This window comes from Rhinatrema bivittatum, chromosome 14 (assembly GCF_901001135.1).
Source record: "Rhinatrema bivittatum chromosome 14, aRhiBiv1.1, whole genome shotgun sequence".
Classification (NCBI taxonomy): Eukaryota; Metazoa; Chordata; class Amphibia; order Gymnophiona; family Rhinatrematidae; genus Rhinatrema; species Rhinatrema bivittatum.
Genome location: NC_042628.1, coordinates 37,325,764 through 37,350,936, shown reverse-complemented (window position 1 = coordinate 37,350,936; position 25,173 = coordinate 37,325,764). Strand labels below are relative to the sequence as shown.

The 25,173-nt window shown below is 41.9% G+C and overlaps 2 protein-coding genes across 9 annotated transcripts in view; one reads left to right on the top strand and one right to left on the bottom strand.

The window, feature by feature from the left end:
- The window catches only part of IFT140 (intraflagellar transport 140), a 298,079-nt gene that overhangs the window by 50,351 nt on the left and 222,555 nt on the right, over window positions 1-25,173 (bottom strand). For all 5 annotated transcript variants that reach the window (XM_029577418.1, XM_029577414.1, XM_029577415.1 and 2 more), the window contains 5 exons: window positions 12,168-12,345; window positions 8,316-8,506; window positions 5,576-5,671; window positions 3,679-3,811; window positions 3,443-3,586 (listed from right to left, as the gene is read on the bottom strand). In XM_029577418.1, the coding sequence (XP_029433278.1) occupies window positions 3,443-3,586; window positions 3,679-3,811; window positions 5,576-5,671; window positions 8,316-8,506; window positions 12,168-12,345 (742 nt within the window). The remainder of the gene's footprint in view (window positions 1-3,442; window positions 3,587-3,678; window positions 3,812-5,575; window positions 5,672-8,315; window positions 8,507-12,167; window positions 12,346-25,173) is intronic.
- TMEM204 (transmembrane protein 204) overlaps window positions 17,424-25,173 on the top strand; it is a 64,036-nt gene continuing 56,286 nt past the window's right edge. Inside the window, exons 1-3 of one of the 4 annotated variants that reach the window (XM_029577427.1) lie at window positions 17,424-17,663; window positions 21,684-21,789; window positions 22,283-22,985. In XM_029577427.1, coding sequence (XP_029433287.1) covers window positions 22,715-22,985 — 271 coding nt within the window. In that variant the 5' untranslated portion in view covers window positions 17,424-17,663; window positions 21,684-21,789; window positions 22,283-22,714. Of the gene's footprint in view, window positions 17,664-21,683; window positions 21,790-21,818; window positions 22,128-22,282; window positions 22,986-25,173 lie in introns of those variants that run through there. The other 3 variants (XM_029577429.1, XM_029577426.1, XM_029577428.1) reach the window with 3 other exon arrangements.

The following is a 25,173-nucleotide window of genomic DNA, read 5'->3' as shown; positions in this document are numbered from 1 at the left end:
TTACATTTGCCAAGCAAGATTGTAGCCAGACTTTCACACCTTCCTCCTCAAATTACTTCCACCTCCTATCCCTCTTTTTCTCTCTGCCCAGATTATGCCTGACTTCTTCCATGAAAAGACTACCAAGATTAATCATGCATTCTCCACCAGGCTGCTTCCTCTGCCTCTACTTAAGAACATAAGAAATTGCCATGCTGGGTCAGACCAAGGGTCCATCAAGCCCAGCATCCTGTTTCCAACAGAGGCCAAAACCAGGCCACAAGAACCTGGCAATTACCCAAACACTAAGAAGAACCCATGCTACTGATGCAATTAATAGCAGTGGCTATTCCCTAAGTATAATTGATTAATAGCCATTAATGGACTTCTCCTCCAAGAACTTATCCAAACCTTTTTTGAACCCAGCTACACTAACTGCACTAACCACCTCCTCTGGCAACAAATTCCAGAGCTTTATTGTGCGTTGAGTGAAAAAGAATTTTCTCCGATTAGTCTTAAATGTGTTACTTTCTAACTTCATGGAATGCCCCCTAGTCCTTCCATTATTCGAAAGTGTAAATAACCGAGTCACATCTACTCGTTCAAGACCTCTCATGATCTTAAAGACCTCTATCATATCCCCCCTCAGCCGTCTCTTCTCCAAGCTGAACAGTCCTAACCTCTTCAGCCTTTCCTCATAGGGGAGCTGTTCATTCCCTTTTATCATTTTGGTTGCCCTTCTCTGTACCTTCTCCATCGCAACTATATCTTTTTTGAGATGCGGCGACCAGAATTGTACACAGTATTCAAGGTGCGGTCTCACCATGGAACAATACAGAGGCATTACGACATTTTCCGTTCTATTAACCATTCCCTTGCTAATAATTCCTAACATTCTATTTGCTTTTTTGACTGCTGCAGCACATTGAGCCGACGATTTTAAAGTATTATCCACTATGATACCTAGATCTTTTTCCTGGGTGATAGCTCCTAATATGGAACCTAACATCGTGTAACTACAGCAAGGGTTATTTTTCCCTATATGCAACACCTTGCACTTGTCCACATTAAATTTCATCTGCCATTTGGATGCCCAATCTTCCAGTCTTTCAAGGTCCTCCTGTAATGTATCACAGTCTGCTTGTGATTTAACTACTCTGAATAATTTTGTATCATCCGCAAATTTGATAACCTCACTCGTCGTATTCCTTTCCAGATCATTTATATATATATTGAAAAGCACCAGTCCAAGTACAGATCCCTGAGGCACTCCACTGTTTACCCTTTTCCACTGAGAAAATTGACCATTTAATCCTACTCTCTGTTTCCTGTCTTTTAACCAGTTTGTAATCCACAAAAGGACATCGCTTCCTATCCCATGACTTTTTAGTTTTCGTAGAAGCCTCTCATGAGGGACTTTGTCAAACGCCTTCTGAAAATCCAAATACACTACATCTACCGGTTCACCTTTATCCACATGTTTATTAACCCCTTCAAAAAAATGAAGCAGATTTGTTAGGCAAGACTTCCCTTGGGTAAATCCATGTTGACTGTGTCCCATTAAATCATGTCTTTCTTTATGCTCTACGATTTTGATCTTGAGAATAGTTTCCACTATTTTTCCCGGCACTGAAGTCAGGCTCACTGGTCTATAGTTACCCGGTTCACCCCTGGAGCCTTTTACTTCCTTCACCTCCCCTTCCTTAGGCCCCTGCCACACCTTCTTCTTTTTCTGAAATCACAGAGGCGGAAACTACCCATCTTCTCTGCTCATCATTTGTTCCTCTGACCCCATTCCCACCCAGCTCCTCTGTTTTATCTCCCCTGTAATCATCCCCGTCATCTGTCACATCCTCAATCAATTACTTGCCATCATCCTTTAAACAAGCTGTGATAAAACACTGCTTCTCAAAAAACTTTCACTAGATTCTTATCTGCTCTATCATCCTTGACCCGCCTCCCTTTCATATCCAAACTGCTTAAATCTGCCGTTCATCTCTGTTGTCTTGATTTTTTCATCTCAAACCATCCTAAATCTGCTCTTGTTTGGCTTTTACCCTCTACATTCCACAGAAACTACTTTTGTCTCCAGTGACCTTTATTTGATCCTCATGCTCCTTGACATACTGTATCTGGTGTGTTTTACACCATTGCTCACTGTCAATTCTTTGATCTCCTGTACTTCATTCGATTTCAGGACTCTGCTCCATTCTCCTCTGTATCCTCTGGTGCATCTTTCACTACTCTTTGTCCTGGGCCCTCTTCTCTTTTCCTTCTATATTTCTTACCTTGGTGCGCTGATCTCCCATGGCTTTCAGCTCCACTTTTATGCAGATAATGCTAAGATCTCTCTCTACACCAGACATTTCACTAAGAATCCAGTCCCAAAATCTCAGCCTGCTTCTCTGAAATTGTCACTTGAAGGTCCCACTGCCAACTTAAACTTTACATGGCTAAAACAGAACTTTTTGCCTTTCCCCTGAATCCACTTTTCCTCTTCCCTATTTTTCTATTTCTGTGGATGGTGGCTCTCATTCTCCCAGTTCCCTCGACCAGTAACCTCGGGGTCATCTTTGATTCTTCTCTCTCCTTCTCTACGTACATCTAAAACACTGCCAAAGTATCTTTTATTCTTGTGTAACATCATTAAAATCTATCCCTTCCTTTTTGAGCATTTTCATCCACTCTCTTATCGTCTCCCACTTACACTATTATAACTTGTTCTTCAGGGGCCTCCCACTGAACCATCTTTCTCCATTGCAATCTATTAAAAATTCAGCTATATGATTTATCTTCTTTTTACAGCATGGATGGGGCCTCCTTATTCTTAGGGTAACATGCACGGAGCAGCCTAACAAACAAACACCTTGCTGGGCAAACAGGATGGACCAATTTGGATCTGCTGACAGTTAATTTGTTACTTTGACTGTCTATCCTTTCTTCTCAAGTCATTACATTGGCTCCCCATCCACTTCTGAATACAGCTCAAGCTACTCTTACTTGTCTACAAATACATTCACTCTGTAGTTCCTCATTACCTATCTTCTCTTCTCTCTTCCTATACCCTTTCTTGTGAACTCCAGTCATCGGGCAAGTCGCTCTTATCTGTACCCTTCTCCTCCACTGCTAACTCCTGCCTCTGCATTTTCTACCTTGCTGCACTGTGTGCATGGAAGAGATTTTTTGAGTCGGTATGTCATTCTCCCTCTGTGGCCTTAGTCTAAAAACTCACCTTTTTGAGGTTTTTAAATTCTAACCACTTCTCTACAATAAATATACTTCCCATAGCCTCTTGTTTGTCTTGACTAGAATGTAAGTTCTATAAAGCAGGGACTGTCTGGTATGTGTATCTGTACGACACTGCATATGTCTAGTACTTCTTTAGAAATGATATTAGTAGTATTGCATCTGACAATGAAATGTAGCATGTTTTAGAGTCTTGTATGGGTATTACATATCATACCTTACACAATCGAATGGCATTATTATAGGCTTGGGCTCTGGTGTAGAAGTGGACTGCCTGCTTCACCTCCTCCATGCTCTCGTACTGTCGGGCTAGGTGATATGATGCTGCCCAGTTCCCCGTTTCATTAGCTATTTCTGCAGCCTGTAAAAACAGCACCAGAATCTGTTATATTGAAGGTCTCTCTACAGCAGGGGCATACACAATCTTATAGTCAAGATTGGAAAGTTGCCTACCCGTTGGATGTTTCCTTGGAAACAGTAAACACGAACAAGAGAGAGATAATCTTGAGCCAGCTCATAGTATTGCAATGCCAGATTCATATTATTCTGGCTTTCCAGGTATTGTGCCCACCATTTCCACAAACTCCTAAAAGGGAACAAAATGAAGCTATAAACCATATATTACATTTAATTTGTTCAATGAGCTATCACACTATCTACGCAAATCAACTGATCCTTCTGAAAAGAAATTAAACAATTCCTCTGAATTTACTCACCAGGGACAGAGTGCATATACTCCCATTTCCCCTCTACCTCCAATAATTCAGGTAGGAAGGAGGAAGAAGGCAGTGGGAGTACAAGGTGAGCAAAGGTTTTGCCTGGCGAGTGCATCTTCTTCACTCCACACCTGTGCAGCCTTCTCACTCTTCTCCTCTACTTGCCATCCAGACTTCTCATTCTCCTCTCGTACCCCAAAGCAGTCCTCTTTCTCTGCTTCTCTACTTCCCTCCTCTTCCTAAACCACCCAGGTATATCTTGTACTACAGCCTTTACTTTTCTCTGCATATCCCAGTCATCTCTCTCCTCACCCCTACAACTCAAGTGCTGTCTCCCAAGTCCCGACTAAGGTTGAAGATGCATCTTCCTCACCTTCCTCCCCTCCAGGGCCTGATTAAAACTGAAGATGCTTCTACTGCCCTCCTAGCTCCAAGTGGAGTGTTTCCCACTGCCACAGCTATCTCTGCTCCATTATTTCTGCTCAGTGGCAAGGGGGATGATGTTCCCTATGGCGGGCTCTGCTGTGTCACTTTATCTTCTCAGCTGTCATGAGGCTATTCCCCACAGCCGAATCCACTGACTTCTGCCTCTTCTGGTTGTGATTTTTTTCCCTTTGGTGTCTTTGCTGGATGCTTCCTTTTCTCAGCTGGGCTAGGGTTCTTCAGTCTCATTGCTCACCAACAGTCAAAATCAACTCATCAGTGACAAACAGGTGAGTGCATTTTTGAAAGCCTTATAACTGATCCAGATCATCCATTCCTTCTGACAATTCTTCCTCCACCATGGACTGCCTGAGCCCCAGCATGCTTAGGATCCCTCCTGACTCCACAGGGCTCCTAGCCTTCTTGACCGGCTGGGACTTCCTGGGGCAGGGTCTTTTGGACCCCCAAATCCTTCCTGGCTATGAAAGAGCAGCACAAAATCCATAGAAAACACCTCCAGATCCAAGGAGGAAGAGTCCTGAGTAGCAACATCCATAGCCTCTGACTGGCCCCAGATACTAGCAGGGTCCTTCTCCACTGGAAACAGGGGTGGGAGGGAAGTCCAGAGGTCCTGAAATGGCAGACTGAGTCTGAGAACGTGCCGCCAAAATGGCCGCCAGCTCCCCCAGTCCCCCAAGAACCGGCCCAAGCTGCCTTCACATTCCTGCCGCTCTCTGGGGGCCCAGCCGATGTCCCTTCCCCCCCCCCCCCAAGGCTCAGTCGCTGCAAAATGAGGCCGAATCGAGGTGAGCTTGCCTCAAACCGCAGCCACGACAAAGTTTGCCGTGCTGTGCGGGAGTTGGCATGCTTTCGGTGCAACTACCTTTAATAGAAAATAACACACATGAATTTGAAACACAATATAAATGTACTAATTTCTTCCCCCACATCAAACATGCCCCAGTTAAGGCTGCCTCCTAATATGGCTAAATATAGCATATTGTGGAACCCTACATGTACTTCTAGCTGGGTTAAGGATGGCAATTTTTAGCTAGCCCTTTTGCCTGAGTAAATTGGTTTTACCTAGGTAAATGGCATTTGAAAACTGCCCTCCTCCTCCTGACAGCTGTAGTAGGCACCAAGAGAGAGAAAAAAGCTCCATAGTACCTGGAGTTTGAGTCAGTCTTCAAGTCCTGGTATTCAGCACTTACTTGTCCTTCATCTTATTGACATAGATCTCTAGAGCCTGCAGGTCCTCCAAGAGCATCCTGGGAACCTCAAAACGATGAGTGTCTGATTTCTCATAGCTGTACAGGAAAGGTCATGTAAGAAAGCATTAGCAACTGCTTTCTGTGGATCACAACCAGTGCAAGAGCCCTAGGTGAACCTTCAAGCCTTGTGCCCTTCCCTCTCCACCAACTTGCCTATCAGTGGTGGCTCTGGAATCTCACCATTCAATCATGTCAAGAGCCAATTTGGCAATCTTCTCCACCCTTTATTTATTTTATTTATGCATTTCTTATATACCGTGAGTCAGAACACATGATTCTATCTTTACGGTTTACAATATAACTAAAAACAAGTAAGAAACATAAAATACAATAAAATTATTCAAACAATAAGAATAATTAATTAAGTTAAACATAGTACTAAAAGAATAAAATAGAAAGAAACTCAATGAAAAAGAGCATAGGAAAATTTCATGTGGGGTCCAACTGTCAGTGATCTGTTAACTCTCGGCTCCATAGGCTTCTTGAAAACACCAGGGCATGAGTAGGACTGGATGGAGCCTGAACCTCTCTCCCCTGTCACTCTTCCTTCTCTATAAAGGCACTGTAAGAAATTATTTATTTAAAATCTTTTCTATACCGTCGTTAAGTTATATACCATCACAATGGTTTACATATGGGCACATAAATTAAGGTTGGTAAATGTGTACGGTAGTACATTCTAATGAGTGCCAATAAGGTATGGTTACATCATGTCATAATAAATCTTATTTGTTGAGTGAGGTAAATCTTGACCATATATACATGTAAGTTACTTATTTACAGGTATAATTATCATGCTCTGTTTAATTCTATTAAGTTAGCCATGAGATAAACTAGTAAATTACTACAACGCACATGTTGAGAACAGTGCTGTGTGCTGGTGATCTTCTGCCTGATCCTGCATACTTTCTAATCTCCGTTCTCTTTGTAAAAAGCTTGTTTAAAAAGCCAGGTTTTTAAACTTTTTTTTAAAGGTTTTGATCTCTAGTGGCATTGTGTTCCACAGTGTAGGGCCTGCTAAGGATAATGCCCTTTCTCTAACTTGGGTTAGTCTCGCTGTCCTGACTGAAGGAATGGTTAGGAGTGCTTTGTTGGCTGATCTCAGGTTTCTGTATGGGACGTGTACCCGTAGTGCTGTGTTCAGCCAGTCTGCCTTTTTGTCGTGTATTAATTTATGTATTGTGCATAGGGTTTTGTATTGTATTCTGTGTTCTATTGGTAACCAGTGTAACTCTGAGTTTTACCAGTCAATATTCTTGCTGCAGTGTTTTGTAGTATTTGAAGTGGTCTTAACGTTGTATGTGGGAGTCCAAGTAAGAGGGCATTACAGTAGTCAGTGCTAGAGAATATTAGTGCCTGGAGCAATGTTTGAAAATTTGCAGGTGTTAGTAAGGGATTTAGTTTTCTGAGAATCATGAGTTTTGCGTAACCTTTTACTTTTAGTGATATGTGCTGTTTTAGATGGAGTTCTGTGTCCATTATTATTATTTTAAAACTCACGCCAGGCACTTCTATGAGTTTTGAACATGCTTGTGTGTGTGATAGGGAGCAGCAGTCAGGCTCTGGCCTGATTGACTCTTCCTAATCTTCGGCTGGCAGGGCCTGAGGAACCCCGCCAATTCCACTGCTCATTTTCTTCAGCGGAGCAGCCATTTTTTCCACCCCCATATTTTGGCATTCTACACAACTGCCTAGTTCACCTAATGATAATGCTGGCCTTGCCTTGGATCCTTCTGATTTGACTCAAAATGATGACACGTTCAGAATTTTGTTTGTATTGGTAGCAGCAAGATAGTTTACCTCTTTATGGCTGTCTCAGCATATGACAACATTAATTTTTGTGAAGAGTGGCACTTATTGGGCACATCACTCTTCTTTGCGATTCAGTTATATAGAATACATGTGATGATTTTGTGTGCATTTCACAAAACATCTATCCTAAACTTCTGTATTTTTTTAGTGCCATTCAGCAAGGCTAAAAAGTGCTTAAGTGGTGGTTCAATCTGTCCGTCTATTTGGGAAGGATAATTTTTGTTAAAATAATCCAAACAGCTTTATAGTATATGTGAAGATTAACCATGGTCCTGAAATTTACCTATTGAAATTCACCAGAGAAGACCCAAATTCAGTTTTGAAGCCTGGTGTCTGGCTGAGCCAGCAAGGTTGGGGATGCTAACAAATCTTCGTAGTTGGGTTACGGCACATCTGTACCAAATACCTGAGGAATTATAGTTTTAAACTTTCAGCTGGAGGACTTGCCCAAGATGGGAAAGGATTAAAAGCTGGGGAAAAAAACTCAAGGTAATTGCATATAAAGGCTCGTGGTACCACAGCCTCAATAAAGCCTGGTTTTATGAGCTGGAAAAACAAAGTAGCAGGATAAAACTGATGGACTAAAATTTATTTTTAGAGAACTTTAGCTCAAGAGACTCTGGGCCCAGTAAGAAAACCCAGAAATCATATGAGGCAGAAAATAGCACTACAACATGGCCATTAGGCAAATCAAACCTCACAACTTTATAAATTATAATGTGCTGCATAATCAACTGTCTTTCCTATCTATCTGAAATGTTGCAGCTCCTAGAAAGTAATGTGCATAAGGTCAGTGCCATATCTAACAGCAATGGCATAATTATTCAGCCTTTCTTGTATCATGAGCCTCAGTATTTATACCACTTACAAGCTTAGAGCAACGTTCCGCTCGCCATTGGCCTCCAGGTGTTTGCCATAATTGTAATAGGTAGTGCGCAAATGTACACGGTCATAGGTCTCTGCAGTTTCAATGGCTTTCTGCCACTGTGCTGAAGCCTGATAGAATTTATTCAAGAGATCATAACGCTTGCAATTCTTGTAGAGCTGCTCTGCATCTTCCTGAAAATAAAATAAACAATAATAACACAAAGCTCCTCAACATTAACTAGTCCTGGAACAGAAGCAGTAATATTATACTGCTTCTCCTGCATTAAGGGGTCATGAGAGAAAGGTAGTAATATTTCATTTATTTATTATTTTATTTAAAAGTCTTATACCCTGCCTCTTCCAAAACATTTTTGCAGTGTGGGTCGATATCAGATAGCTCTCCCAAATTCAGGATTCGTGGAACATAGGCAATATCATCACACATCTTTCCTCCATTCAGGAGTTCTGGAGCAGTGACAGTAAACTAGTTACTTGCTTGTAATAGATGTTATCCAAGTTCAGCAGTCATACAACTGGATATTGGACATTCTCCTCCAAAACTTTCTAGTAGATTCTTCAGCTCTCATGTGCAGCAATTCCTGCGCAGCTGCATGCCTAGAGTGTGCCTTGATCCTGTCATAAAGCTAATAAGCTAAATTCCAGATGGGAAAAGAGGTGGGTATATGGGACCGGTGAACACCTGTCCTCAGAGAAAATCTATTATATCTAACAACTGGGATTCCCTAGCTAAGAGTTACCTCACAATAAAAAGGGAAAGATATTACAACAACCTGCCAACAGAGCAAGTCAACTATTTTTGCAGAAATCCCGTGGCCTTTTTTTTTTTTAAAGGACAACTCGAAATAATAAAAACGGGCCCCACAGGGGCTGGAGTTGGACTCTAATTCATCAAATTGACCCTGAAGAATACACTGCCCAAACTGCTGTTGCTTTGGGAGTCACTTTCTAAATAATAATAAAATATGGTTGTGTGAACTGAGCTCCATATTGAAGCCTTGTATATCTCTTCATTAGAGGTTGACTTTAGATGGAATACAGACTCAGCCACAGCTCTGACATTATAAATCTTAACATTCCCCTTTTTAAGGTTAAACCCGCTTGGAAATAAGCAAAGTATATGCAATCTCCAATCAAATCAGATAAGAGTTCTCGTTCATACAGGTACCCCAGTCTTATTAAGATTCGAAGAAACAAAACGTTGGGTGGACGTTCTCAGGTCTTTAGTCTACTTTAGGTAGAAGATGACAGCTTGCTCACTCATGTTGGCATGGGGCGGGGGAATTTGCAGGTCTGAGCTCCTGGCAGTATGTAACCCTTTCTGAGCTGCTCTGTTTCAGTTATCAGGCAACCTGGTGGTTCACAAGCAAGGGTCCACCCCCTTTGCCCTAGAAGTCCACTGGTTCAAGGCCAGCCAAAGCCTTTTTGCCCTAACATCACCTGATTCTTCTTTCTTGTTCAGGTACTATCATTTTGTACTAACACACTTTGATTGGCTACCTGATTTCTGACTACTTTAGAGTGTAATGAGTAGCTCATAATTCCAGGAAGTTGATGTGAATTCTTCCTGACGAGACTAGGGGCCCCGAATGTAGGGATGTGCAGACGAAAAGTATTCATTTTCGGGATATTTTCCCCACAAATTTCGATTCCTGGATTGCCTGATTCATTTAATTCGTGAGAAAGAAACAAATCAAGCAATAAAAAAAATAAATAAATAAACCACACCTGAAAAACAGCCAAAAATCAAAAAAGGGGGCTCCGACCCGCCCGGAAAAATGCCGGGGTCAGGATCACCCCCGGCCCAGAAAAGATCTGCTGGCGAAGCCTAGGCTCAGGACGAAGCCAGGGCCTTGTGTAGGCCGAGGCTGCAGTGATCTACTGTCCCTCGACCTACACAAGGCAGACACCTCAGCCGAACCCTGGCCTGATGCTGGGTCCTCAGCCTAGGCCAGAGCCCAGACCCAGGCCCAACACCACAACCTGGAGGTCTGACCCTGATGCCGGGTCCTGGACCCAGGCCCGATGCTGCGATGCAACCTGGAGGTCGGGTCCTGATGCCGGGACCTCGGCCCAGACCCAGAGCCTCGACCCAGTCTGTAGGCCGGGTGCCAATGCCTGGGCCTCAGCCAGAGCCTAGACCCAGGCTCGACGCCACAATCCATCCCGGAGGCTGGGTCCCGACACAGAGGCTTCAGCTTCAGGTCAGACCCAGGCCTCGTGTTGCTCCCTCATCATCCTCTTCTTTCTTCTGATGCTGTCTTGCTGGGGTTGCACTGGGCCAGGTCGCGGCGTCAGGCCTGGGCCTGGGCTAGGCCCAGACTTCGGGACCCGAGGCCTAGCCTGGACATCGGATACTTTCGACGGATCAGCTAAGAGACCCCAGTGTCGTGCTTGGGCCTAGGCTGTGCCCCTATTTTGGACCTCAGACTATGCCCTAGGTGAGGCCCTGGCTTTGAGCCTAGGTGCTGGTATCATACTAGGCAATAGGCTGTAGCCCCTACTTTGGGCCTTGGCCTATACTTTAGGCAAAGCCCTAGCTTCGGGGCTAGACTGCTCTGATTCGTTACACTTTTAAAATTCATTTGAAACAAATGCACATCTCTACCCAAATGTGAAACTCCTCTAAAAGAGTTTCCCAGTCTAAGTTGGATGCACCTGTGATTAAGAGAATAGAGTCTGCAAATATTTGGACTATGTAGGCCTGGTATACTATGTGGGATTCAAGCATAGCATCCTGATAATGCGTTCTTCCACAACTAATGTCTTGCAGTCATGAGAAAACTTCTTGGTTTGTTTTAGAGTGGAAAGACAACCACAGACTGCAAAGTGATTATCATTTACATGGCACATCATGACTAAGGTCCTTCCGGATGCAGCTCAGCGAAACACGGTCCGTGTCGGGGGACCATGAGCAGCAAAGTAAAACACAGTATCGTCTGTTTGATGCCACATTGTTAAGCTACATTTGAATATATGAATAAAAGACGTTTTGGACACTTGAGTCCTTGACCTTTCCTCATGATATGTAGATGTGATTTGATGGTTTGGTCTTCCACCTTTCCTCATGCATAAGAGCTAATAAGCCATCTTGATAAGAAATGATGCCATAATTATTTATAAAGTTACTGCTATTGCTCACAACCTGCTCCATGGATATAGTTTCATTTCTAATTTTACAAGCACCAATTGGAAATAGATCTTTTCAGCACTCTTGAAGCCATGCTATACACAGATGAAAACCTCTTCTTTAGGCAATACCACTGATTTTTTCTATTTTTGTTTACTTTTTATTTAGGAGCATAAACCTATGACAGCAGTACAACAGATCAGCATTTCCACAATGTTTAACAACCATCTACATTTACGATTTTATAAATCAGTGTTTCCCAACCCTCTCCTGGAGGCACGCCTAACCAGTCAAACTTTCAGGATATCGGTAATTAATCTGCATGAGATACATTTGCATACACTGGGTCTCAATGTATGCAAATCTATTTCATGCATATTCATTGTGGCAATCCTGAAAACCTGGCTAGGAGAGGGTTGGGAAACACTGTCAAACTAATAAAACAGATAAAGAAACCACAATGAACAACAAGTTAAAACTAGAGATCTACTGCCACCAATTCAGTGTATAATGGAAACTCATACATTCATACAAAGTATGCCATAAATACATAAGATTTATCCATACTATGTCAATAAATATTCACCAGAAAAAGAAGATGGCATACTATCACTTTTGTTTGAATGCGTAGGATCTAAAAAGGGAATCCAGACAGCAATAAGCAATACCATTAATAATGAGGTTCTCTGACAGGGAAACACTTACTATCATGCCCAGCTGTATTGCCAACATGGCTACTCTGGCTTCAAGCTCTGGCTCTTGCTCAGCTTCCCGCAGAGCCTTGGCCCCTCTGGCATGGCCCATATTACCTAGGCACACTTTTGCAACATCCAGCCTCTGCGTCTTCACACACATGCGTGCCATGTTCTCCCAGACTGCCTCACTGCAAGAAATCAGAGAAGAAGAGAGGACATACATTTTAGTACAATCAGGTTCACTGCAGAGAAGAAATGCAGTAAAACAAATCTGTAATACTTTTCTAAAGCACCAATACCTCCCAAAAGTTTAAAATGTCTTTTTTATGACCTATCAACTTTTCTTCCTATTGACATTTCTTTGAATTTTAATTTTACATCTCTTTCTTTTTCTGGTCATTATTGCTGAAATTTGGAGTTGCCCTGCTCCTTTCTAGTGAATCTAAAACATTATAGACTTTTCTCTCTTATATTTATTGTTAGGTTGACAGGAAGCCACTCTTCACAATGCAAAGAAAATTCTAGCTACAAACTAGGGGGGGAGGGGGAAGCAAGTTTGTTTACATGTAAACAGGCTCATCATACACAGCAGGATGAATTACCCATTACACTTGGGTGACATCACCCGATGGTGCTAATACAGACACTCTCAAAACTCAGTAAAGACTTTATTGAGCATGTGCAGGAGTTTCTGTGCATACAAGCTACCTCACGAGCCCTTCAGTCTCTTCCAGAGCTTTAATTTTAGCAAGGTAACTAACTCGCCAGGGAGGTGGGCAGGTATTAAGAATGGCTAATTCATCGTGCTGTGTACAGAAAATCCTGTTTTCAAGTAAGCAAATTTGCTTTTTCCGTTGTCAAGCAGACATAAATTAGCCATAAGGTATGGTGAGTCCCAAGCTGAGGGTTGTACTGCAAAAGCACTTAAAGTCAACCTGACCCCACAAGGTGAAGAATAGACTACTGGGAGAATAGACAAGTAATTCTGCGCAGACTGAAGTTACTGTCTGTTTGGGACATGCTGTTCAAATGCTGGTGGGATGTGAACGTGTCCACAGATGACCAAGTAGCAGCTTTATATACATCTTTCATGGAAGTGGCCCTGAGATAAGCCACTGTAGTCACCATACCTCTCACATGATGAGTGTCTTGGCAGAGTCTGTAGTTTGCAAGCCAGCTAATACATAATAGTGTGCAATACAGTTTGCTAGCCAATTAGACAAACTTAATTTGGCAACTGCCCATCCCAATATATTGGGATCAAAGTACATAAACAGTTGAAAAGCTTGCCGGTGAGGTTGAGTCCTCTTCAGGAAATATGCCAGGGCCCTCTTACAGTCCAAGAAGTGAAAAGCCTGTTCTTTGTGCTCATTAGGTCTTGAAAAGAATGTAGGAAGCATAACAGTTTGATGATTATGGAACTCAGAGATCACTTTTGTAAGAAATTTGTGATGGGCCAGTAGAACTAACCTGTCGTGAAAAAACTGCAGGTATGGTGAATATGAAACCAGAGCCTGTAGTTCACTAATTCTTTGCAAGGAAGTGATGACCATGAGATGCAATACTTTCCAGGTGAGAAACTTCAATTCCACTAACTCGAGAGGTTTGAAAGTTGGTTTTATGAGTTTAGCTAGGACTCTATTTAATTTATGGCACTAACATTCTGTTTACATCTGGCAAAGACACTCTGTGCATATTACAAATAATAATTACATAATATAATAGTGCCACCTAAAACACAAAATTAAATCCGATATATTTGTTTAAACTTCAACTGTTTTCAACATCCTCCCCAAAAAATGTATATTCCTCCTCTCTCTTAATATCCCCATTGAATGTGTTGCATATTGCTGGACCGCTCACAGAAAATAACCAATTTCTAGTATCCTGAAAATGATATCGTCTGTAATTCAGAACGGTCAATAGAATACATTGAAGTCCCAAGGAATTGGAGGTTTATTGACTTGGAATGCCACAGTCCTTGCATGAACTTGGATACCAAAGGATGGCGAGAGATTAGAACTCCTTCCACCTGCTTGAGACATCACGATGGTGGTGACATGAACTTTGATTGAAAAGCTGCTAAGGCCTAAGAACAGATACAGAAGCAAATGCCACAGGCCAGAAGAGAAGAGATCCAGATGAATAGTCCCTCACTAAGTTGAGAACCTCTTCCACTTGAAACTACAGGATCTTATTGCTGAAGGCTTTCTAGCCATAATCAGTATGTCTTCCACCTTCTTTGGAAGGCGTAGAGAGGATACTATGTGTGCTCAACATCTACACTGTGATGGCCATTGATAGCAGGTTCAGATGACAGAGTCTGCCACCCTACTGTGTGATAAGCACCACAGATATCCCAATTGAACCAGAGACTGAATTGACAGATGGAAGAGATATGGATACCATATCTGGTCCATATCTGTGCTATAAGGATTATCCTTGCCTTGATTTTTGGACAGTCTTGATGATTAGAGGAATTGATGGGTATGCATGGAGTAAGCAGACATTCCAGCTTAGCTGAAAAGTGTTGGGAACTAGTCTGTAGCTGTGCGGATGTATGCAGCGGAACTTCTTGACCTTCTCAACCTGCAAATACATCAATCACTGGCTTTCCCTAGTAACTGAAAAAAGTCATCTGCTATTTTTTGGTTCAAGGACCACTCGTGCAGTAGCAACATTCTGCTGAGGTAGTTTGTCCACTTATTTTGATTTACTGGAAGGTAGGTTGCCTGGAGACAGGCATTGTGATGCCCTGCCCACAATCAGATTTGGATGACCTTCTAGTAAAAGGTGTAAGAGCTGTACCTCCCTGTTTATGTAGAACATGTCTACTTGATTGTCTGTCTGTATTAAGATTCTCTTTCCTGAGATGAAAGCCCTCAGAGCATAGCAAATGACTCACAGCTCCAGGTGGTTGATTTGCGGATGACTTTCTATTGGGTATCACAATCCTTAAGGGCACACAGCACCAGTGTGTGCTCCTACTCCTTGATGGACGGATTGGTAGAAAGAGTCACGTTGTGAGGGGATGTAGTAAGACCCACCTATAGAATTTTCAGCTTCCTCTAACACTGAAGGAATGTTCTCATCCTAGATGGCATAGATATTTGGTGGGATAAGATTGACAGAGCTGATCCCATTGGTTTCGGACACTCCACTGAAGGTTCTACATGTGCAGATGAGTCAAGAGCACCACATGTACTGCAGCCCCCATGTGACCAGGAAGGACCAGGGCTGTTCTTGCTGACACTCAGTTCTGCAGAAAGAAGGCCTTATTAGGCTCACTAGCAATGTGGCCTTTTTGATAGGGAGAAATGCCTTTTCCTTAAGTGAGTCTATCCAAGCTCCTATGAACTGGATTCTCTGAGCCAAAATCAGGTTTGACTTGGCAAAACTGACCAGGAAGCCCAGGGAATGGAGAAGCCAAATGGATTTTTTGAGGGACTCCAGAATCCATGACAGAGATGGATATGTCTCCAACCAATTATCCAGATATGGGAATACACAGACTCCCTGCTGATAAGTAATGCTACCACTACTATGAGGCATTTTGTGAATATCCTCGAAGCCACCAACAGGCAAAAGGGAAACCTCGCATTGATAAGGCACATCCTTTACCATAAACCTGATGGACAGGATGAAAGGGTCTGTATACATAAGCATGTTTCAGATTCAGAGCACACATCCAATTCCTTGATTGAATGAAAGGAAGGATTGCCTGGAGGGAGTTTATCTTGAACCTCTCCTGAACCAGCAATTTGTTCGATCTTTACAAGTCAAGTATAATGCTTAATCCCCCGATTTCTTGGGGATTAGGAAATACTGGAAATAGAATCCTTGACTACACCCCTGGGAAGGGACACATTTGATTGCCTCCTTTGCTGTAAAAGAGACTCCATTTTCAGCTGCAGTTGAGCCGCTCAGAAAGGGTTGAAGAATGAAATCTGTTGGATTGGAGGAGGGTGAGAGAAGTGTAAGTGATAGCAGTATTCCACAATTCTCAGGTCCTCACTAGTCCTTAGTGATCCGGAGCCATTCTGTCAGATTTGAAGATCCTTGTTGCTGTAGTGAGGTTGAATCAACCTACAGGAAGGGCCCTGTAGGGCCTCACCAACAGCTGGCAGACCTATAGGAAGGAGAGACAGGTCAGAAAATTCACTATACCAGCCCCTTTCCCTTTAGGTTGAGCCCTCGGGTTCTGGAGCTGGCAAGTCTTAGGCAATAGTCGCTCATAAGAAAGCTAGCGCATAGGTCCGGGGTCAGGCTTGGGTCTGAGACAGGTAGCAGGCAGGAGCAGTCAATGTCCAGGCTGAAGTCAAAGGCAGGCAGAAGGCAAAAGTGCTCGATGTCCAGGCTGAGATCAGAAGCAGGCGGAAGGCAAGAGTGATCAGAGTCCAGGCTGAAGTCAAGTCCAGGAGACAATCTGAGGGTAGGCAAGGAAGGCTAGGAGAAGGATGGGCTAGAGCTGGAGGAGACAAAGCAGGAAAGGCTGGAGAGACGAGGTGGGAAAGGCTGGTGAGACAAGGTGGGCAAGACTGGAGAGATGAGCAGAAGCAGAAGCAGCAACTCACACTGCGGAACATAGGTGACCCATTGCTGAGGCATCAGTTTTTGCATGGCTGGGTTTTAAATACCCAGCTGTGTGACTACATTGCCTGATGCTGGCAGAAGTAGTTCCCGCCGTGGGGCCTTTAAAGGTATGTGTGCGCCTAGGTGAAAGCCCGGAGTCAGCATGGCGGTGGGGAGTCCTGGGCAGCCCTTGAACTGGCAAATGTTACACATTCTGGGCATTTATAAGCAAAGCAGTGGCACTGGCAGGGGCTGGTTGGTCCTCTGACACAGTTGATAGTGACTGTAATGCTGATTAATGCTCCTTTATCAGAACCATTATCTCCTGAACTTTGTTATCGAACAGGTTGTCCCATATATAGGGTGCAACAGCAAAATGATCAGGTTTGTCCTCTCAGAAGTCGCTAGCAAGCTTTTTAAAGCTGCTATAGCAGAGCCAGTTTAAGAGCAGACTGTAGCAATTATTCATGTGCCTGTGTATAATATATTTGTATTTATATCTGAAGTATTTGTGCACATTTATATGTGCTTAAGTATGTGCTGAGACTACTTTATTTTAGCTGTGTGGCAAACTCTATAGAAATGAAGTCTTTACTGAATCATAGGATGGGGCAGTGATCTCTGAGAAGCCCCTCCTCCTCCTCACATTCCACAGGCCAGTTTCCTATGTACAGAGGCTACCCAGATAATCATATTGCTAGTCTTACAATTAATCCTGGGGGCTGGAGGATGCTGGTGAATGTTTCCATCCCTGCCTCTTATGGTGCACCCTTACTATCACTGAAAAGAGCAGGAAGAGTTAAAAGATCTCCTACAGAAGGTCCTTAAATTCCTGTGTAACAGTCAGGTCAGTAGAATATAAAATATGTTGGATACAGCTGGTGCAAGGATTCTACTTTCTGAGAAGACAGCATAAACCAAGATTCTGGTTCAAGTAAGTTTTCAGAATACTTTCTCTTTGTCGGGATTGATAAGAATAAAACAGCTTTGCAGCTTGAAACTTTCAAAAGACCTCTGTCTATCTGTTCTTCAACAAACAGTAAGTAGCTTTGTCACCTAAAACTGCAGCACGGACTCTCAGTCCTGGAGTCGAAACAAGTCATCCTTTTGATTGTTTAGCATAAGGAAAACATAGGTCATTATGGTTTTGTCTCTTTTACTGGTTCAGTTTCTTTTCTTTTTTAAATGTATTATCATTTTTATAAATTCAACAAATACTCTCCTTCCCCCACCCCAGACAACACATCTCCAAAAGCTATCTCTGCTAAGAGGAATACTTTCCCAATACAGAGCTGGTATGCTACTTTATTTTTGGCTGTCCACACAATAGTGAGGATTTATTTACTTTGATATATTTGGACTTGCATCGCATTACTGTCTCAACGTAAGTCCACCAGAAAGATCTATATAGTAAATCTGTTTTATGCAGCACAAAATCAGTAGTCCTGTTTAAGTTTATCCAGGTAATGACATGGTCATTTTAATAATAAATCCAAAGCCCTACTAAATCATATAAGTGCCATACTAGTTTGATCCCATGAGAATATTTGACCACATTCAGTTGTGTTGCGATGTGCATTGTCAGGAATTTTTATATGCTGGTAGCACTGTTACTACAATATTACTACTAACCACTATGTAAAATCTGCTGATGATACACAACACAACTGAATATATGAAGTTGACATTGAAATAATTTGCTCTTGATGTGCAGGGAAACTTTTAAGACTCTACTGAATAGCATTTTGAGTCACTCCATGTTTTACTATCTTCTTGATTAGCTATAACTGAAAGTCTTAGTTGTACCTATGCCAAATGAGCAATCAAGTTGTGTTTAATTAAGCCCACAGGAAAAGCTGGAGTGGTTCAAAATGGTACGGAATAAAATTATTATCAAGTTAAAAGGGGGGATCATACTGGAGCCGGCTACAGCATGAAAAGTGGTGCTGGTAAATTGTAATCATATGACCCCTAAAATTTTTATACCAAAACCAGTTTGAAACAGTCTATAAATTCAACATAACAAACATTACAAATTAGGAACAAAAATCAAAAGATATATCATGTGGGATGACATCCTTCAATGACTGATGTTCTGAAACATTGCTTTTGCTCCAGGAGTAGCTACATGCAACATTTTCCTCAAAAATACTTCTCAAAGAAGCTTTTATACTACGAACCATAAGTTTTACTAAAGAGACTCCCTACATGAAAACCATTTTCTGTTGGGATGATGCCCTTGTTTAACTTAATTTTATATTTTGAATTTATAGCTGTTTTTGAACATTTTTTTTTTTTTTTTAGTAGGTTGGTATAAAAATGTTAAGGGCCATATAATTACCATTTGCTTTCACAGCATCTCCAGCTGGCCCAGAATTCAAATCCAGCTCTTCCATGTAGCAGTGTACAGAACTTACCACTGAGTCAGTTCCCAGAGTACTTTAAGGAAAAAAGAGGCTGTTTTATAACTAATTTTCTGATGATTATGATCAGAGCTGGTAAGACTAGATTAGGTAATGAATGGTATTGCCAGTGCATAAGACCGCCCCCAATGTTTCTAGCACAAGCAATAAAGGGCCTTTCATTCCTCCTGTCACTTTGGATTCAGAGAACTTCCTGTTCTTGACCTTTTTCTCTGGAAAATGATCACACATCTGTACTTAATTACTACAAGCTAGAAATCCAATGAGGAGCAGATGCAGTAAGGGTTTCAGTAAGGCTTGAGGAATGCAGGGCATTTAGTTTTCGTTGGCAAGTTTGGAAAGGGCAATGTAGGAGGGAAAGGAGTTTAGGAAGAAAAAAGTTTACTGAGAGGGGGGAAAGATGCCTGGGAAAACCTACCAAAGATGGGGGAAACAAACAGAACTGTGACAGATATAGAATGATAGAAACAGGGCTGAAAGGCTGCAGTATTGCAAATAATCCACCCTTCACTCTCTCCAGAATGAAGGCCAGGGAAGAAATAATAACAAATAAACAATGGGTCAATAAATGAGGCACAAACAGGTCCTGAGGTAGCAAGACTGGCATCAGCAGGTAACAATTCCCCAGAAACCAATTAAGTTAGTGCTCACAGGGTGGTTGTGGCTAAGGATTGTCCAGCAAAGCGATAAAGAGAAAGAGAAGAGGCGGAGAAAGAAAATTCAGCCTACTGACACATCAAGTCAGAGGGTAGGCAGTTGGGAACCAGCAGGCTATAACTCCCCAGAAACCAAGTAGGTCATTGTTGCTTGGTGGGTGGTGGTGATGCTGGGTATTCTCCATTTAAGAACTTTTATTTTCAGTTTTTATTTTATTTTTCCTGGGAATTTCAATGTTATAACAACAAAAAAGGCAGTGGAAAATTACTTTTCCACCGAGTTTTCTCCTGTTTATTATAATAGTCATTTTTCCAATGATTTTTTCTATTATAACACTGAAATTCCCATGAAAAAATATGAGACCAGAGGTTTAGGCAACAGTTATGATAGCTACTTAGGTTATCACAAACCTTGGGAGCGCTTAATGTTGAATTAAATATGGGATATTGCCATCTACCTAAGACAGTGAAGAATCAATGGGGAAGAAACCAAACTGACTTGGATAAGAAGCATTATCTATAAGAGGTCAAGCTTTACTATATTATTTTGTATGTTAGAAACAATCGTAATACTTGAGGAATTTTGACAAAGGGATGACAAAGATGCACACATTATATTTTGAGATAAGCTACTTAAATCACTAAAATTTGCCCCTGTAGTCCTGAGCAGGACCTGGTCTACCACCAGTAGCAACATCAGACTGGTAAAGAAACACCTTCATCTGTCATAAAGAGAGGAATAAATACACTTGAGAACATTTTAATACTATTTTAATATTACTACTTCTTAATGCCATATAATTAATAATCTTTCCTTAGAAATCTACTTTGTGCAGTAAGATTACTAGGTCTACACAGAATTCAGAAGCCTTTGTCTAGGATCTTTTACTAATCAGACTCTTTCTTGCCATTAACCAAAAAGAAATTTGATAGCAGTTTTCTCACAGATCTACCATGCTGTCTGTCTCCCATTAAAAGTTTCCAATCAAAGCCAACATCGGAAATTCTGCAGATACTGGTGGACCAAATCATTACATCTTTATTTGGTGTGAAATGGCAATAATTAAAACTTGTTCCATTTTGTTACCAAATCAACAATATGGTCGAGATGCCGGGACGTCAATTAAGTTACATATTAATATAGTATGGTTTTTCTGGTGCTCAAGAGGTGAGACGTCCACCATCATGTAAAGGCAGTGCATGGAAACCAAATGTAACGAGGAAACTGCACCGCTCCCCCACCCTTCACAAGCCAAGCAAAGGAAAAGGATGGATGAGGCAGGTGATTTTTTTGGAAGGGAAACTCAGAACACAATCTGTTCTCTTTTTTAGTGGTTTTGTGCATGTTTGTTTGAAATGACGATAATATCCAGATGAACCCACTGGTAAGCTTTCACGCTCCTCCTATCAAACTAGCAATGAAATTTTGATAAGCTCAGCTAATGTAGGGAGAAGACATTAAAGACCATATAAGTTCCAGTTCTATCAAATAGGGGTTCCTAGAGGGAAGAAGAAGGCAGTCTTTAAGATAGCAGGCTATAAGCAATAGTGCAGCTAAGTTTATCCTGCTAACTTTGCTATCTGGAATGTGTCTGAATATGGACCTCCCCAAGTCTGCATCAAGATAGCATCCCTTTGATTTAATTAAATGCACAATGGAGAAAGTGCCGAAGTATGAGTATTTTCAAACATTTTAGACACTAACCTCTTAAGGAATGAAATACAAATCAGAATGCATATAAATTGTAATTATTTTATCTCCCAATTGAATTATCAGAGGGAAAACATTGCTAGCACTGCTGCTTTTAAAATATTTCTCACTTTTCCTAGTTTAACAATGTGTTGTGTAACAAGGCTTTTCTCTTCTTTTTAAAGGCTTCATACTATGGGGGATCATGGGGCGATTAATGAAGCTCTTTATCACAGTCTCAGGACCACAATCTGTGATCTACATAGGAATGTCCTACACTATGCATTGGAGGTTGGCTCTATTCCTGTCATTTCTTTGGGGAGGAGACGAGGGAGTAGTGACAGTAAAAGAAGAGCCTGAAGACTCGTTTCCTCCTTTTTCTTTCTTTCAGGAAACACATCCTGTTAATGTTCAACTGTACGGCTAGAGTGATTTTCTATTTGTTGCAGTCCTCGGCTACGCCCCGAGGCTCTCCAAAAAATCCAGCTCCGAAACAATCATTTCCTCTTCAGTGAGAGAAAGAGGGAAACATACACAGTCTTCCCAACAGCAGTAACTGAGCCTGTCTTCCATTCCCTTATACGGCAAACCAAGCTATTTTCCCACAGAACATATGAGGATTTGAAGAGGTTGCTTAAGCAATGAAGAGTTGCTATTTTTCAAGTTTTAGAGATCAAATGAACACATTTATTTCTTAAATTGTTTATAGAAAAGTTGCGATCTGTTCCTGATAATCCTTTTTGGCTGCCACTTGTTTGATAGGATTTTCATTTCTCCCTTGTAGCTGCGTCGCAGAGGGTGGAAAATTTCTGCATTTCTTCATTCTTCGTGGAAGAAGTAGAAGGAGCTGTTTCTAACAGCAGGTCTGGGGTCTGTTCTCCTCTTGGCTTTAGCTCATCCTGAAAGAAATGGACATCCCTATGCTTCAAATTGTGGACACGGGAATGGCTTTGCAGGGAGGTGGATAAGAGACGCTTTTGGTCTGTCTATACAACTACTTGCGGATTTTGTAGTTTTCATCTCTAGGATTTGTCTTCCTAATTTGCTTGCATTTGATTTTGCTTTGAAAGCCAGCTCTGAGAATGAGTGGAGATGTCCTCTAGCCAGCTGTAGCACCATTCTGTGGGTCTCCTCCACTTAAATTAACGTCTTCCTCAATGTACCACAGCTGATTAGAACCTTACACCTTTTGCAAATAAAAGTGTGGGCAGTGGCTATGACTGTCCAGAAGCTGGTAGCCATGGCAGTGGCAGTGGCCCTGGTCTCACTCATTCTTAATAATGCAGCAGCTTTTACCCCCAACTGGGTATATCAGACACTGGAGGATGGGCGCAAGCGCAGCGTTGGGCTGTGGAAGATGTGCGGATGGAGCAAAGGAGGGATGGCCACCGGAGGCAGACCTGGGCAAGGGCAAGAACGAGAATGTGAGTCCTTGACTTGGGGTTCAGAATCAGCAGGCCTTCAGGAATCTCGCAGCACAGCTAAACGTAAGTCCAATAAGTCTTTTTTTTCTACTGTTTCAGTACAAACCCTTCATCGGGGCGTACACAAAAAAAAAAAGTGGCAAGGTCTGAGCGTGACCCAACAGAAGTAATCAATTATAGGGATGTGAATCGTGTGCCCGATCGTTTTAACGATCGGGTTCATCTGGCAGGATAAAAAAATCTGATCGGCATGATTTTTTGGTAAAAAAATTGTTTTTCTGGGAAGTATAGAGTAATTTACAGTTAAAGAAGACAATTTCACTGTGGCAGGTAAGAGCCAGAGATAAAACTGAAACAACTTCTGAGTACACCTAGCTTGAAGAGTTCTGTTCAGTGACAGTTTTGATGGTACAGAATTACACTTACTGAATGGAGCCCTGTAATGTGAAAAGCAGTTTTGCAAATTGCATAACCTTAGAAATCACTTAATCTACCTCATGAGGAACATAGAGTCAAAGGTAAAGCATGCTTTCAAAATAGCTCCTTTCTCTCCTTGTCCTCTATCTCACTACTATCTTTCTGCTGCTTTTTCCCTTCCTTCCCTATAATCCAGACACAGTACTGGCTTTTTTCTAAAAAGTCCTGTCATGTTTTTATAAATATTACTGAGTTACTGAAAGAGCGAGATTTCCACTGGAATTCTAAGACAATTGCTGTGACTTTGCTGGGACATGGCACAAGCTGCATTGTCTAACTTATCGAAAGCTTGGAAGTTCATTTATCTTATGTATTGGAAAAACAAATATTCATTGCACATAATTCAGTACATAATTTTATTATTAGAGAATTTACCGAGCTGTGATTAGACCAAAAAGAAGAGAGACGGGTCGGGGGAAAAACGACACCTCACACAATATCATACTAGCGAAAACTGCCTGGTGATGCTCAGGCAGTCTGTTCTACAACAGCCTCTCCTTGGGCGTGTGTGTATGCCTGTACCTGTGTGCACGTGCCTGTGTCTGGGTGACTGTGCCTGTGTGTATGGGAGAGCCTATGCGTGCTTTTGTGAACTTGTGCACGCTTCTGCAAGCTTGCGAGGATGCTTGTGTGTGGGAGCACAAGAGACAGGGCTTTGCAGACAGAGTATATTAGAGAACGTTACCTAGCATTGTTCAGATTGTCTGGTCAATTACAGCCTGTACACGTGTGTGTGCCTGCATGTGTACGCCTATGTGTGCTTGTAGCAGAATATATTGTCTTTGCACAGTGCACATTCTAGGCAGCCCCTGGTGGCTACAGACAGACATGAAAGTGTGACTGACATGACTGACCAACACAAGCTTTTTATATATAAATAAACATACATTTGGTTTTATGTAAGTCCTTTCACAGTATAACCTAAAGTATGTTTCAAAAACAGCAATGTACATATGATGACAGATAAAGACCACAAGGCCCATCCTCTAAGTCTGTCCATTATCTATTTCTGATGCAATCTTGTAAAAGTCTACTTGTTTTTAGGATTTACCCTCACATCCTCACAAGCAGGTATCCCAGGTTTTCTTGAATTCCGTTTGTTTTTGACTCCGCCACCTCCACTGGCAGGCTGTTCCATATATTAACCATGACCTCTTGTTCTAACCATTCCTTTCCCCTGAAAACATTTATTTATTTTGTATTATTTATGCCTTTGAGGTATTTCAATGTCTCTATCGTATTCCCTCTGTCCCTCTTCTCCTCTGGGGTAGATATATTTAGATTCTCAAGTCTCATTTCATAGAGTTTACGGTGCAGACTGCAGTAATTTAGTAGCTCTCATGTAGACTGTTTCTGCAGGAGATGCATCTTCCAGAATAAGTTTGCACAGAGGCAGCAGCGCCTTTTGTTATACTCTTAATACCTTTCCCTATGTACCTTACAATTTTTTTTTTTTAAAGCTCTTGCTACCAGGGGCGAATTGCAGGGCATTTTTTTCAAAACTGGCCCATGGGGTAACTGACGCATTCATGCACTTTCCCTGCAGCACATGTGTCAGCAGCTCCCAAAAGTAAGCCAAGTTAACCCTGGAACCCAGCAGAATTGAGAAAAATATCTCCAAAATAAACTTCATCTTTCCTAAATAATTAAGAAGTTAAGCACATTCTAGATCAGGGGTGAGCAGAGCTGCAGCCCCCATTTCATCCATGCAAATTGGATGGACCCCCTACACATCTGCTTATATTCTTATAGAGATATATCCTGGATTCCCAGT